The 13606-nt window shown below is 39.7% G+C and overlaps 1 protein-coding gene across 3 annotated transcripts in view; it reads left to right on the forward strand.

Moving 5' to 3' along the window:
• Positions 1 to 13606, forward strand: part of WDFY2 (WD repeat and FYVE domain containing 2) — a 166651-nt gene that overhangs the window by 119071 nt on the left and 33974 nt on the right. For 2 of the 3 annotated variants that reach the window (XM_025874976.2, XM_025874977.2), the window contains exons 5-6: positions 5292 to 5442; positions 11845 to 11957. The exons of the other annotated variant lie outside the window; for it this stretch is intronic. In XM_025874976.2, coding sequence (XP_025730761.1) covers positions 5292 to 5442; positions 11845 to 11957 — 264 coding nt within the window. The remainder of the gene's footprint in view (positions 1 to 5291; positions 5443 to 11844; positions 11958 to 13606) is intronic. 3 annotated transcript variants of the gene reach the window in all.

The following is a 13606-nucleotide window of genomic DNA, read 5'->3' on the forward strand; positions in this document are numbered from 1 at the left end:
TTATAAGATGCTTATGCTACACATGAAGTGGAACAGAATCACTTGAAGGAAGACAATGATAAGTTAAAGATGTATACTTCTCGCCCTAAAGCAACCATAAAATAACAAATCAAAAAGTTACAACAAACAAGCCAACCAAGGAGATAAAATGGAATCATTAAAATCATTCTCAATGAACCCTTCTCCCCCCGCCAAAAAAAAAAAAAAAAGAAGAAGAAGGAAAAGGAAAAAGAACACATGGGAAAATAGAAAACAAATAGCAAGGTGATAGATTTAAACCTACCAGTTATCAATAATCATATTAAATGTATGTGGCCTAAGGCTCATTAAAAGCCAGAGGCCATCAGATTGAATGAAAAAAAGGAGACCCAAATGTAAACCACCTACAAGAAATGTACTTTAAATATAAAGACATAAAGCAGTTACAAATAAAAGGATAGCAAAAGATACACTGGGCAAACAGTAGTCAAAAGAAGGCTGGAGTGGCTATGTTAATAGTAGTCAAAGTAGACTTCAGAGAAAAGAATATTACCAGGGATAAAGGATTGTATTACCAGAGATTATTTCGTAATGATTAAGGGGTCAGTCCATCAGGAGGGCATAACGATCCTAAATGTTTATGCTCTTAATAAACATAGCTTTGAAATATGTGAAGCAAAACCTGATGAAACCTCAGGAAGAGAAATAGACACATCCTCAATTTTAGTCAGAAATTTTAGTATTCCTCTCTTAATAATTGATCGAATATATCAATAATTGACAATAAGTAGGCAGAAAATCAATAAGATATAAAAGGCCTGACCAGTACACAGCCAACTTGCTCTAATTGACATCTGTAGAACATTCCATCCAACTAAAGCAGAAGACACATTCTTTTCAACTTTACAAAGAACATTTATCAAGGTGGATCACATTCTGGGCCATAAAACGAGTCTCAGTAAATTTGGAAAAATTCAAGTCATGCAAGGTGTGTTCTCTGATCAAAATGGTATTGAAGCAGGAATCAGTAACAAATATCTCTGGAAAATCCCCAAATATTAGGAAGCTAAATAACCACGGGCCATCTAAGTAATCCATGGGTCAAAGAAGAAATCAAAACGGAAACAGTGTATCAAAATTTATGGTATGCTGCTAAAGCAGTACTTAACTAAACACCTATGTTAGAAGAGAAGAAAGGTCTCAAATCAGTGACCTTAGTTTCTACATCAAGAAACCAGAAAGAGGGGCGCCCAGGTGGCTTGGTTTGTTGGGTCTGCCTTCGGCTCAGGTTGTGATCCTGGGGTCCTGGGATCGAACCCCCTCTCGGGCTCCCCACCCAGTGGGGAGTCTGTGTCTCCCTCTGCCCCTCCCCCATTCATGCTCTCTCTTTCAAATAAATAAATAAAATCTTAAAAAAAAAGAGGAACAAATGGAAACAAAGCCAAGCAGAAGAGAAGAGAGATCATAGCAGAAGTTCATGAAATAGAAAACAAAAAATAAATATCAGTGACACCAAAAACTGTTGTTTTTGTTTGATTTGAGAAGATGAATAAAAGCGATAAACCTCTAGCCAGACTTACCAGAAAGAAAAGAGAGAAGATGCAAGTTACCAATATCAGGAATAAGGGAAGTGATAGTATTAGAGATTGTAGAGATATTTAAGGATAATAAGGAGTATGATGAACAACTTTATGCCAATAAAATTTGACAACCTCGATGAAATGAACAAATCTTTGAAAGGTAAAAATTGCAAAAGTTCACTCAAGAAGAAATAGATAACCCTAATAACCCTGTATGTACTAAAGAAATTGACTTTATAATTAAAACCTTCCCACAAAGAAAACTCTAGGCCCAGATGGCTTTACTGGTGAATCTTATCAAATATTTAAGGAAGAAACAATACAAACTCTGCACAAACTCTTTCAGAAGAAGACTTTCCAACTGATTTTTGAAGTCAGCATTACCTGACACTAAAACTAGGCAAAGACAGTACAAGAAAAGAAATATATAGGCCAGCCTTCCCCATGAAAACAGATGCAAAAAAATCTAAACAGAATTTTAGCAAATCAAATGCAGCAGCATATACAAAGGATAGTACATCACAACCAAGCAAGGATTATTCCAGGTTTATACCCAAAAAAGATGGAAGGAGGGATTCAAACATATTTGCATGCCATTGTGCATAACAACATTATTCACAATAGCCAAAAAGTGGAAATAACCTAAATGTCCATGAATGGATGCATGGTTAAACAAAACGTGGTGTAACAAAAAAATGAATTATTTTTTGGCCACAAAAAAGGAATGAAATATTTGATACATGCTACAACATGGATGACCCTTGAAAACACGCTAAGTGAAAGAAACTAGACTCAAAGGACCATATGAATACATTTATATGAAATGTCAGCAATAGGGGAGGAGGGGCACCTGAGTGGCTCAGTTGTTTTAGCATCTGATTTTAAGTCAGGTCATGATCTCTGGGTCCTGGGGTCAGGCCCCACGTCGGGCTCCCCACTCAGCGGGGAGTCTGCTTGTTCCTCTCCCTCTGCCCCTCCCTCCACTTGTGCTCGCACATGCTCTCTCTCTCTCTCTGTCTCTCTCTCAAATAAATAAATAAATAGTCTTTAAAAAAAAAAAGAATAAGGGGATCCATTGAAACAGAAAGTAGTTAGTGGTTGCCCAGGGATAAGGGAAGAGAAGTTGGGGGTGTGGGTTTGTTTTGGGGTGATGGAAATGTTCTGTAAATAGTACATTTTTCCATGATGATTGTACAACATTGTGAATATACTAAAAACCACTGAATTATACACTCTAAAATGTTTTAAATGGTGATTTTTTACCTCAATAAACATTTTTTTAAAAACCAATCAGTGATACCAAAACCAAAGACACTATAAGAAAGGAAAACTACAGACCAGTAATTCTCATGAACTTAGATGTTAAAATCCTTAAAAAAAAAAAAAAATTCTAGCAAATCCAACAATATATGGAAGGAGTTATACACCCATGACCAAGAAGATTTATTCCAGATTCCAAAATTCCAGATATGCAAAGCTGGTTTAACATTTGAAAATCAGTGTAATCCATCACATCAAAAGGCTAAAGAAGTAAAATGATATGATCATATCAATTAGTGCAGAAAAAGCATATGATAAACTCTGACACCCATTCGTGATAAAAACACTTAGCCAACTACAAATAGAGGCGAACTTCCTCACTCCATAAAGAAACATCTACAAAAACCTACAGCTAACATTGTACTTAATTGTGAGAAAGGAGATGCTTTCCCTCTATGATCATGAACAAGACAAGGATGTCTTCTCTCAGCCTTTCTATTCAAGAAGTATAGCCAGACTTCAAGCCCACATTTCTGAAGCTTAGTGATACCTTTAAAGGGTTTCTTTTTGAATGAAAGAATTCTGTCACATTAGAAAAGAGTATGTGCTCTGAGTTTTGGGGCTTGTTTCTTTGTTTTTTTCAGTAGTCCTAGGCACCCTGACACAGAAAGAGAATCGACTTTGGCAGAGAGCCTAGGGTCTTAGTTCTCGTTTCGTCACTCATTGATTGTGCAGATTTGAGCAAGTCACTCAACCTTTGTGAGCCTCTGTCTCCTCCCCTCACATGATGGCAGCTCAGAGGGCTTAACCCCCCTTGTCTTCTGGACTGCTGTCATCCCCTTGGACTTAAGAGAGTGATGGGAGAAAGGGACAAAGTGCTGGGGGCTACTTTCTTGCTGAAATAGATTTGAGAAACTTGAGCCATTAGAGAAGTTCATTTTTATTCCATCATTGGTGGAGCTTGAATTGGACATTTTGATGACAAGATCCTCAGGAGTTTCTCCCAAGAAGTCATATCTTTTAAGTTAAAGACAACATTTTGATCTTGAATGGTGGCCGATACTCTGACAGGCAGGTGTTTACTGTAGAGAAGTCATAGTATTATTGCTTCTGTAGCCCTTCTGTGTCCCTATAGATTCTCTATGCTTCAAATATCAGATTTTAAAATATCAGGCATTTGGTGGGATGGCTGTCCTGTGGTACTCATTGGTTTGGTAGCCAATGTAAAAGGGCCATCCTGCCAAGGCCAGGTTGTGTCTGTAAGATGAAGAAACCACCCACTTTTGCAGGGTCATTACAATGACTAACTGAAAGAATGTATTTAAGTACTTGGCACTTGTTAGACACTCAGAAATTGGCAGGCAATATTGTTATTGTCAGTGGAGCTGCATTGATCCATCTAGTCCATACTAACTTTATTTTCATGATCAAAATGGGAAACTGATGTTTTCTCTATCACGTCATCACTCTCGTGACGAGTCTGCTTTTGCCCACCAAACTGCCAGCTCCTGGGCACAGGGCCAGTGAGGTCCGGGTTCCAGGGTATCGATCTTTGTCTATTCCAGTCAACTCTGTTCAGTGGCCGTGGACCCCCTCTGCCTTACCCTCTGGAACCGTGTAAGAAGAAAGCAAATTTTTATGGATTTTATTCGGTAATTGAGAAGCCATGAGACCTTGGCCAAACTACTCGATTTCATTGTGCCTGAATTTACCCACATGTAAAATAGGGAGATGGAGTAGATGACATGAACAATTTCTTCTAGCTATAAAATTGTGTGATGCGGTAATTCTGTGGATGGTGTTGCCTCTGTGTATGAGCAACCCTGGGAGATTTGCCCTCCTTATCACGTGTATGTATACTTTGACATATAAGGGTTATTTCATTCTTCTTTACATGGCACTTGGGAATAATTCTGCCCTCCTTTCTAGCATTTGATTTCTTAGAAAAAATTCATCTAGAACTTTGTTGTGGGTTTAATAAGCCATACTTCACCAAAAGGAGAACAATTATGCTCTTTACTTCTTTTAAGCTTGCATAAACTTATTATAAGATCATCATGCGTTCTATTGTTCTATGGTCACATTGGGTCTGACATTCTCCAGTCCAGCAGCTCTGTCATGTCTGAGAGAGGTGGCCCAGGCCCTTTGGTAATGAGGACTCTGGGTGGTGGTAAACTTGGATTTGGTACAGGCGGGAAAGAAATGGATAGTGGGAGGTAGGAGGAAATAGTGGACAGGTGGGAGGAAATGGATAGTTTTTAAAAAATTGTCTCATTTTTCTAAAAAACAGCTCAGGCACGCCCCTCTTCCCCTGGTGAGAACCACTGTTCTAGACTGTGTGTGTAATGGCTGTCCATACTATGCAGCTTCCTCTGGGGTGGGGAGAAGAGAATGATGCATCTCTGTGGACCATGCTTTATCAATCTCCTTTATGATGCTTTATGGGTTATTTTCTTGTCTCTTGGCTTTTAGCACATCAGAGCAGAGTGACGATGATCCTGTTTGTCCTGGAGCTGGAGTGGGTGCTGAGCACGGGGCAGGACAAGCAGTTTGCCTGGCACTGCTCGGAGAGTGGGCAACGCCTGGGAGGTTACCGTACCAGTGCCGTGGCCTCGGGCCTGCAGTATCCTTTGCTGGACAAAAATCCCTTGGTGGGAACTTAGCTGTTGACTCCTTTCTTTCATGAAAAGTTTGGGTATGTGCAACTTGAAAGTTTTTTGTTTTATTTGCTGAGTTGCCCTGCTGATTAAGATTCTCATTGACTTGACCGATACACAAATGATGGAGGGTCCTCACGGAGGTGGATTAAAGTGAGGTGATTTCCCCCCAAATAACAGATCCTGCTGAGCAGGTTGTGGGGTGACTCTGACACAAGTCTGACATCCAGACAGGACACAGCCCAGATTTATGAGCCTCAGTGGTCAGAAAGAACTTGGGAACATGGAGATAATAAAACCATCAATGAAAGACAGCTTTTTATTTTTGTACCTGCGGAAGTAATTTACACACAGATATTGAGGTTGTGAAGAACCACCAGATTCCTATTTATTTTTTAAATATTTATGGAGAAGCTACTGTGCCAGGACCACTAGTAGGTTAGCTGGTATCTACACGGTAGTGGTACAAACTTTGTTCCAGGTGCAAGACCCTTCCAGGATATGTAGAGTGATACTAATTCTCATCTTTCAAGTCTCCAGGACCCATATGGCCAGTGTGAATACCCCTGAATGCTGGGTAGTCCTCCTGTCCGGCCCACTGGGCTGTAGCAAGCACAGGCTTGACAGATGTGAAGCCTGTGTGGGTGATGCCACCATGTAAGGAATAACGGGCCCTGAGCTTCTCGGTTTAAAAAGCAGAGAATCACTCTCCACCTTCCACCAAATGAGGGACTACATGGGAACAGATCACTTGTCAGCAGAAGTGGGAAGAAATAGTAAGGCTTGCTTTCAGATGTTCATCTTATATTTATAAAATGCCTATTCAGTGATTCTCAACAATCTGACAAAGTACTTTGCTGTCTCCTTGCAGACGTGCAGCAGTAGCTTTATGTGTGTGTGTGTTTGTTAGCTAATGTTGCTCCTGTCTTGTTTTCCTCACTTCGAAGAGCAAGATGAAGAAACTAAGAATGGCCATCATGGAAGGTTGTAAAAATGGCAAGTTACCAAGCAGGCCAGAAACAAGGGTGATAAGGAATGGCAAGCAGGATCAACTTATCTTTGAGAACGTGGTACCACCTGTTAAGAAAAGAAATTCCAAAGTTTACTTTCTAAAAGCCAGTTGAGACAAGCCTAATGCCTGAAATACATGAACTCTCTTGTCAATAGATGACTGATTTCTTATAGTATTAGAATTGGAAAGACCCTTAGCCATCATCCGGGTCAACTCTTCGTTTTACAGATGAGCCAGCTGAAGCCCAGAAAGGGTCGCATGTCTTACCTGTAGCCACCCAGCTGGTATGTCAGAAGAGCACCAGAACCTGGGTCTTCTGCCTTGGACTGCTGTTTTCTCCCATCATACTGTGTTGTTACCCTTTTGAGACCAGAACTAATGGCATCAATAGAATTTGTTTGTAATATGCTGGCTTCTGTAGGACTTCAGCCAAGCCAAGGACTATAGAAAAAAGGCAGATCTTGCCTTTAAGAAGTTTACTTTTTAAACTCTCTGAAAATGAGAAACAGAACAAAATGCCCAGAACCGAAAGTCTCCTGACTGTGGTGGTCTCTGACCCTTCTCTTCAGGCATCTCCTAAAGTCACCTTCATTTTTCAACCATTTCCTTTGGCCACACACCATGTGGTTTACCAAGCAGAAAAAAATCATGTGATCAGATATCAGAAGTCTGTGTGTGTGTGTGTGTGTGTGTGTGTGTGTGAAAGCCTCTGGGTTCATTTCCCAGTGTAAATGACCATCTAGTCCAACCTTGCTGTTAAGGGGGAGGGGAACTGCAGTACTACAGGAAGGCTCTTCCAGAAGATTCCCTCACCTCTACAGCTCTGCCTCTCACAGTGCCTGCCCTTGGCTCCTGATTTAAGAATGGCCTTATATCCTTCTATCTCTGATATTTTTCCAGTGCTCCACACTGATGGAATAACTGGATTGCTTTTGCCAGAGGGAAACATGCAGGAAACATGCAACTTTCCCAAGGCTGGAGGGTTTTTTCTGGGAGCTGCCTGGTGCACAGATTGTTAACAGTGTTAACATACCCATACAATGTTGGGACTCACCTTAAAATCCAATTTTTAAACACATTTCTTCATGGGAACCCTCCACCCCACTTCTTTCCTCTTCTTTCTGCCACCTACCATACTTACAGGTTTCTTTTCTTAAGGAAGAAGATCTGCTGAAACCATATATATAAAATGTTTAGAATATCAGTACCCCCAATTTCTCTTCCTAGTGGATAGTGGTGGCGTACATAAGAAACTTCCACAGATGAACCACCTTTTCCCATCTCCACCTCACACTCATTCATCCACGTCAGCAAGTGATAGAAGTCAGGTTGAATTCAGCCTTTTTTCTCTTCCTTCTGACCTCATAGGGGAGAAGTACACGTGCAGTGAAAATAACAAAAATTCAAGTAGAGAAATGAAGACAAAGACACTGACCTTTCAAAAATTGAATTACCAATTTCTAAATAACCTCAAAATCTTTGGTTGCTTTGGCTAAAGATCTGAAGCTTGAAGTATTAAGAGCTGTAACACTAACGACAATAAGCAATTTAACAATAATTAGAATAAAAACCAAAGACCAAATCCTCAATTTTCACAGTGTAGAAACCAAGGCTTAGAAAGGTTAAGGGACTTTCTCAAGATCACATGACTAATGCCTGGCAGAACCAGGATTAGAATGTGGGTATTACAATCTTTTGGCTAGCCCTTTGAGCAACTAAATACAGTAGAGTGGAGGTATTTCCCAAAGGTCACATGGCAGGTTGATGTTAGGAAATAGAACTGTTTTCCTTCCCCACTTCACTTACTAGTATTTAAATTTGTGAATAATTTAGCTTCACCTTTCAGTCTTGTCATTTGACCATGTTTCGATCACCTTTTTCATGCTTCCATAGAAATAATTTAGATACTCTTCATTTTAAGATTTTATTCATGCTGGAGATAGTTCCAAGATGTCACCCTATATAGTACAAGGTCTTTTCACCAAGAAGTCTCTCAGATCTGTTCATATTCAGGGCAAGGGTACTGGAAAGCTGTAAGATTATCTTGATTTTTATATTTCCTCGTATCATGCTTAATGCCAATCACTCTGGCTTTGAGGTTGTACTATAATTTTATTTCAGCTCTCTTTCAAATCGCTTTTGTTGCATTTATGTTTTTTTAAGAGAATACTACTATTTACTTGCCATCATAAAGACTCTTGGGTGTCAGAGTGCATTTGTTTTTTCATCAGTGTCCTTAAAATTAATCTAGGTAAATGTAAGGTGATCTTATTCCATATCAATCTTAATATTGTTTTACATATATCTCCCTTGTTCTTGAGACTGGAAGAATTTGTGGTGCCTTGTTCTCCTTCACTTTTAAAAAAAATGTTTTATTATGAAAATTTTCAAAACATGCCCCAACTGGGAGAAGAGATTATAATGGACACTCACATACTCATCAGATCCAGCGTTGATTCTTTGATCTTTTTTGCTTTCTCTCTCTCCTTGCTGCAGTATTCAGAAACTAATTTTAGACCTTATGTCATCTCATCCTTACATACTTAATTGTGCATCACTAAAAAATACAGAATTTTTCAGTAACCACAATGCTATTATTACTCCTAAAAATTTATAACATCAGCCTGCCTTTGGTGGTCTAGCCTGAACCAGTTATTTTGTTAGGGTCGCAAAATGGCGATTTTGTAATCGTAGCATTTTTTCCACATGTGTTAGTTGGAATTCTTCTATAGAGTAGAATTTACCCTCATTAACTAGGGCTATTTGGTTACCTTGAGATTCAATTAGTATGGGAAAAGCAACATAAGTTCTTAGTTATTTCTCTTTAATTGCTCATTTTCAGAGTAGAGATTCAGTGCCCTGGTTACCTCCAATAGGCATCTTTTTTTTTCTTCTTGAGCATTATTATAAACTCTTAAGGTTTTTTAAAAATAATATATCTGGTAGATTTCAATAATTCGCCTTTTTTGGATGCAAGTATTGTCCCGTCGTTGGCCAATAAGAGCCCCATCATATTGGCTCCGGTGTCTTTTGATACAACCCCACTTGCCTTTGAAGGGCGCTTCCCTGCTTTTTGGCACAACACATCTTAACCTCATCTTGTACCTTCCTGTACCAGTCCTGAATTAGCCGTTTCTTTTAGTGAGGAGTAGTATTCAGAGATAGCTAGGAAATATGTGTGTGTATATTTCTGAAAAGAAAATATATCATCAATTCATATAATAAATTCACATTTAACATTTTAGGGTTTTTACTTCATTTTTGTACTTGATTCTTTCACCTTGGGCTGAAAATTATGGCTTCCCTAAAACATTAACATATTTGCTTTATCCTATGGTACATTTAAGGTGTTTCAAAATAATAATAGCAGTATTATAGCACCAAGACTATGGAATGAGATTTTAGCTTTCCTTGCAGTTCTCTTTGTCCTTAGAATATATTCTCCCAAGGATGTACAGTTGAAACGCTCTGTGTTAGAGGCACTTGAATAATTCTGTTAACTATGGTTATATGGTTAACTATGCTTATAACTATGGTGATCACCATAGTTATGGTTCACCGATTGTACTTTGTTGTCAATTTGGGGGATTTTTTCTTTTATTTTTATACATATTTTTAATATGTAAAATAATGACATGACTCCAGAATGGAAACCATGACAAGAGAAGTCTCACCATCAGCCCTGCCCCTTCAGCTTGTTTCTCCCTCCTCCGTAGGCATCCACCTGTGTGAGATCTTAACTTATCCTTCCAGAGCTTCCTTTTGTAAAATAAGCGCCCACAGGGGTACACACACACACACACACACACACACACTTCTGTTGCCCTCTCTTTCTTATGCAAAGATAGTGTAGCTTATATACCTTGGCTTGGTTTCCCCACTTTATAATGTACCCTGGAAATTCCTCCATGTCAGTTTGCTTATGATATGGAGCTCTTTTTTCCCCTAATATTGCATAGGTATATCATAGTTAATTCAGTAGGTGCCCTTTTGATGGAATTTTTTTGTTGTCTTCACACTTTAGCTATTTAAAATAGCATGGAGCAAATAGCCTCAGGCATGCATTTTGTACTTTGGCCAGTGTATCTCTGGGATAGATCTCTAGAAGTAGGGTTGCTAAGTATTATCAACCTGGGAAGCTCACTAAAGACTCAGTGTCTTAGGTTTGTACTGGACACTGGTCACGTAGGCAGCCTGTCTCTGACATGTATCGAAATTCCAGACTAAGTAGGAAAGCAGGTATTTGGCATAAACCATATTCTGTGTACAGTTAAGGCCACTCTTGCCTGCTAAAGGTGGGACCCTCCGGAAATACAAGGTACGAGACACCAGGCCAGCCTTGTAAGCAGCCTTTTGAAAGCTAGCATTGAGGCCCATTTCACACATTTTCATTTTCACACACCATTTTCATTTTCATCTTCATTTCTTCTTGAACTATGTCTTCATATATTTTGCCCATGTTTCTATTAGGTTTGTGGTTGCTTTCTTCTTGATTGTTCTTTTTATGTTAGGGATTTGGGCCTTTTGTTACATAAGTTACAAATATTTTTTCCATTTTATCTTTTGGCTTTGCTGATGGTATTTGTTGTTGTTTATGTTTTTGAGTAGTAGCCTTTCCCACTCCAAGATTATAAAGGAACTCTCCCATCTAGAACTTACATTTGTAATTTTTTACATTTAGATCCTCAAGCCATTTGCAATTTATCCTGAGATAGAATGTGAAATACAGGTCCTGTTTTGTTTTCCCAAATGACTATGCAGTTTATGCCAACATCTTTTTTTTTTTTTTTAAACCCATCTCTTCCTTTCTCATTTGAAGAGCCACCCTCATCAGACACATACTACATTTCTGTATGCTTTGGGGTCTGCTTCTAGACTTGCCATTTTGTTCCATGGGTCTGTTTGTCTGTTTATGCACCAATACCGCACTTCTAATTACAGAGATTTTGTAACGTGTTCTAATATCTGGTAGGGCTAACCTCCCCTATCACATACCACATTGCTCTTTTTTCAGAATATTCCTGGCTCTTCTTGTTTATTTATTTTTTATATGAACTTAAACTTCCCCAGCTCTGGGAAAAAACATATGTTGATATTTTTATAAGGATTATATTAACTTTGTAAATTCATGTTATAAAGAATGACATCATTATCATGTGAAGTCTTATTGTCCCATAATATTGCATCTTTTATTTTGTTGTGTCTCCTTTTGTATCTTTTAGCGTTATGTCCAAGCTTTCTTCATATGGGATTTGCACGTTTCTTGGTTTTATTTATTTATTTATTTATTGCTTGATTTATGTATGTAAATCCCTCTACTCAATTTTGAGAAACATCCTTAATGTTTACATGATAGATTTGATGTTGAAACCCGGCATGTGTTTATTGGTGACCAGTCAGGCCAAGTAACCATCCTCAAACTGGAGCAAGACAGCTGCACCCTGGTCACAACATTCAGAGGACATACAGGTGGGACTGCAAGCAGAATCTCCGTGTGCCGCTCTCACAGTGACATATCACTGGCCACATGTTCTGGCGTTTGGATGCCATGTTGTGAAAGTGACAGAGTCCAGTGTGCTCGGATACACGTGATACATTTAGCTGATTTCAGAATGGTTCAGTAAGATATAATGCCAAAAATTTTCTACGGTTTTCAGCGAACACAAAAAAGGAGGCAGTCTTGTTTCGAAGATGTTGGTAATTTGGTTCTATGTCATGTCGCACTGGAGAAAGCTAGTGTTGGCGTGTGTTGATGAGACATTGTTTGAGACCATGTGGCAACTGCACAGACCTCGAGAGGCCGAAAATACAGCTGCCTTAGTCTGTCCTTTCCATCCTTGGAGCGAGAAGATGGTGTGCAAGACAGACTCCCCCCACTTCTAACACAAGTGAAATAAATATGTTGTGGGTAGCTGGGCTACATAAAAAGGTACAGGTTCCTTTTTAACTTCCTCCTGGGTTCTTTTATTATTTAGGAGTTGTTTGTTGGGGAGGGAATCAGGATCTGCTCAGGATCATGTAAGCAAGGTAATATAAAATAATCCATGCTTAGCCTTTGAAACACTTGAATAGATGATAGTGATTCGTTTTTACTAGTATTTTGAATATGTGATGTTGACCCTGGGAAATGAGTCACTGCCTATTTTCATGGTTCTTAATGGGCTTTTTATGTCACCCACAGATTACCAACCTGTGATTTAGTACAGAACAAGGTTCATACTGAGTTTAGATGGCATATAAGAACACAAGTAGGTGAATAAGGATGTAAAATGGGATAGTACCTAGATCATGAGGGATTTCCTCAAGGGGAAAAAAGGAATGCAGTAAAGAGGAAGTTGAATCCAGAGGAAAAGAGTCATAAAAAATAATCTTAATTATCTGTGTTTTCTGGGAAGAACAACACATAGAAGCATCCCCTGTGGAAAGGACCCAGGTCCTTCCTAATTGGATTTCTCTTTTTAGCCACCTACACCCTGGCTGAGCCTCGCCAGGTGGGGACCCGGAACTCTCCCATGTCAGGAACCTTAAACTTCTGTGTTTCACTGCTGACTTCAGTCTCCTAATATTCTGCTTTTCTAAACCTTGCCTCCAGCTCTATTTGCTCTTGCCCTTGTTGGCCAGTCCGTCCTTAGTCCCTCTGTGCCCCGTGTCTGTGCCCCATCCTCTCTTGCTTTCCAGAAGGCTGTCACTTCAGCCACGAGCCGCCCAGCACTCTCAGTTCAGGTGCCCTGGTGTTCCTGGAAGAACGTGTGCGCCATTCACAGTGTCGCCAGCCTGCCACGAGTCGCACCTGAGCCCCAGGCCACCATTACCACTGCAGATTCAGCATTCCAGTTCACCTGCCACTGTCGCCTCAGTCCCACACGTCCTCAGTACTCCCTGGGACTTCTCCAGAGCTTCACCATTCTCCCTGAGCCCCTGCTCCCCCCCTGGACTCCTCCTTCAAGGAAAAATAGAGGTGATCAGATAGACGCTTCAAAAATGTTTTTCTTGAGGCACCTGGGTGGCTCAGTTGGTTAAGCATCCGACTCTGTTTTGGCTCAGGTCATAATGTGGGATTGAGCCCCAGCTCCTCGCTCAGTGAGAAGTCTGCTTGAGATTCTCTCTTTCCCTCTCCT

Source organism: Callorhinus ursinus, unplaced genomic scaffold (assembly GCF_003265705.2).
Source record: "Callorhinus ursinus isolate GAN/ISIS: 27379988/994484 unplaced genomic scaffold, GSC_fseal_2.0 scaffold7, whole genome shotgun sequence".
Classification (NCBI taxonomy): Eukaryota; Metazoa; Chordata; class Mammalia; order Carnivora; family Otariidae; genus Callorhinus; species Callorhinus ursinus.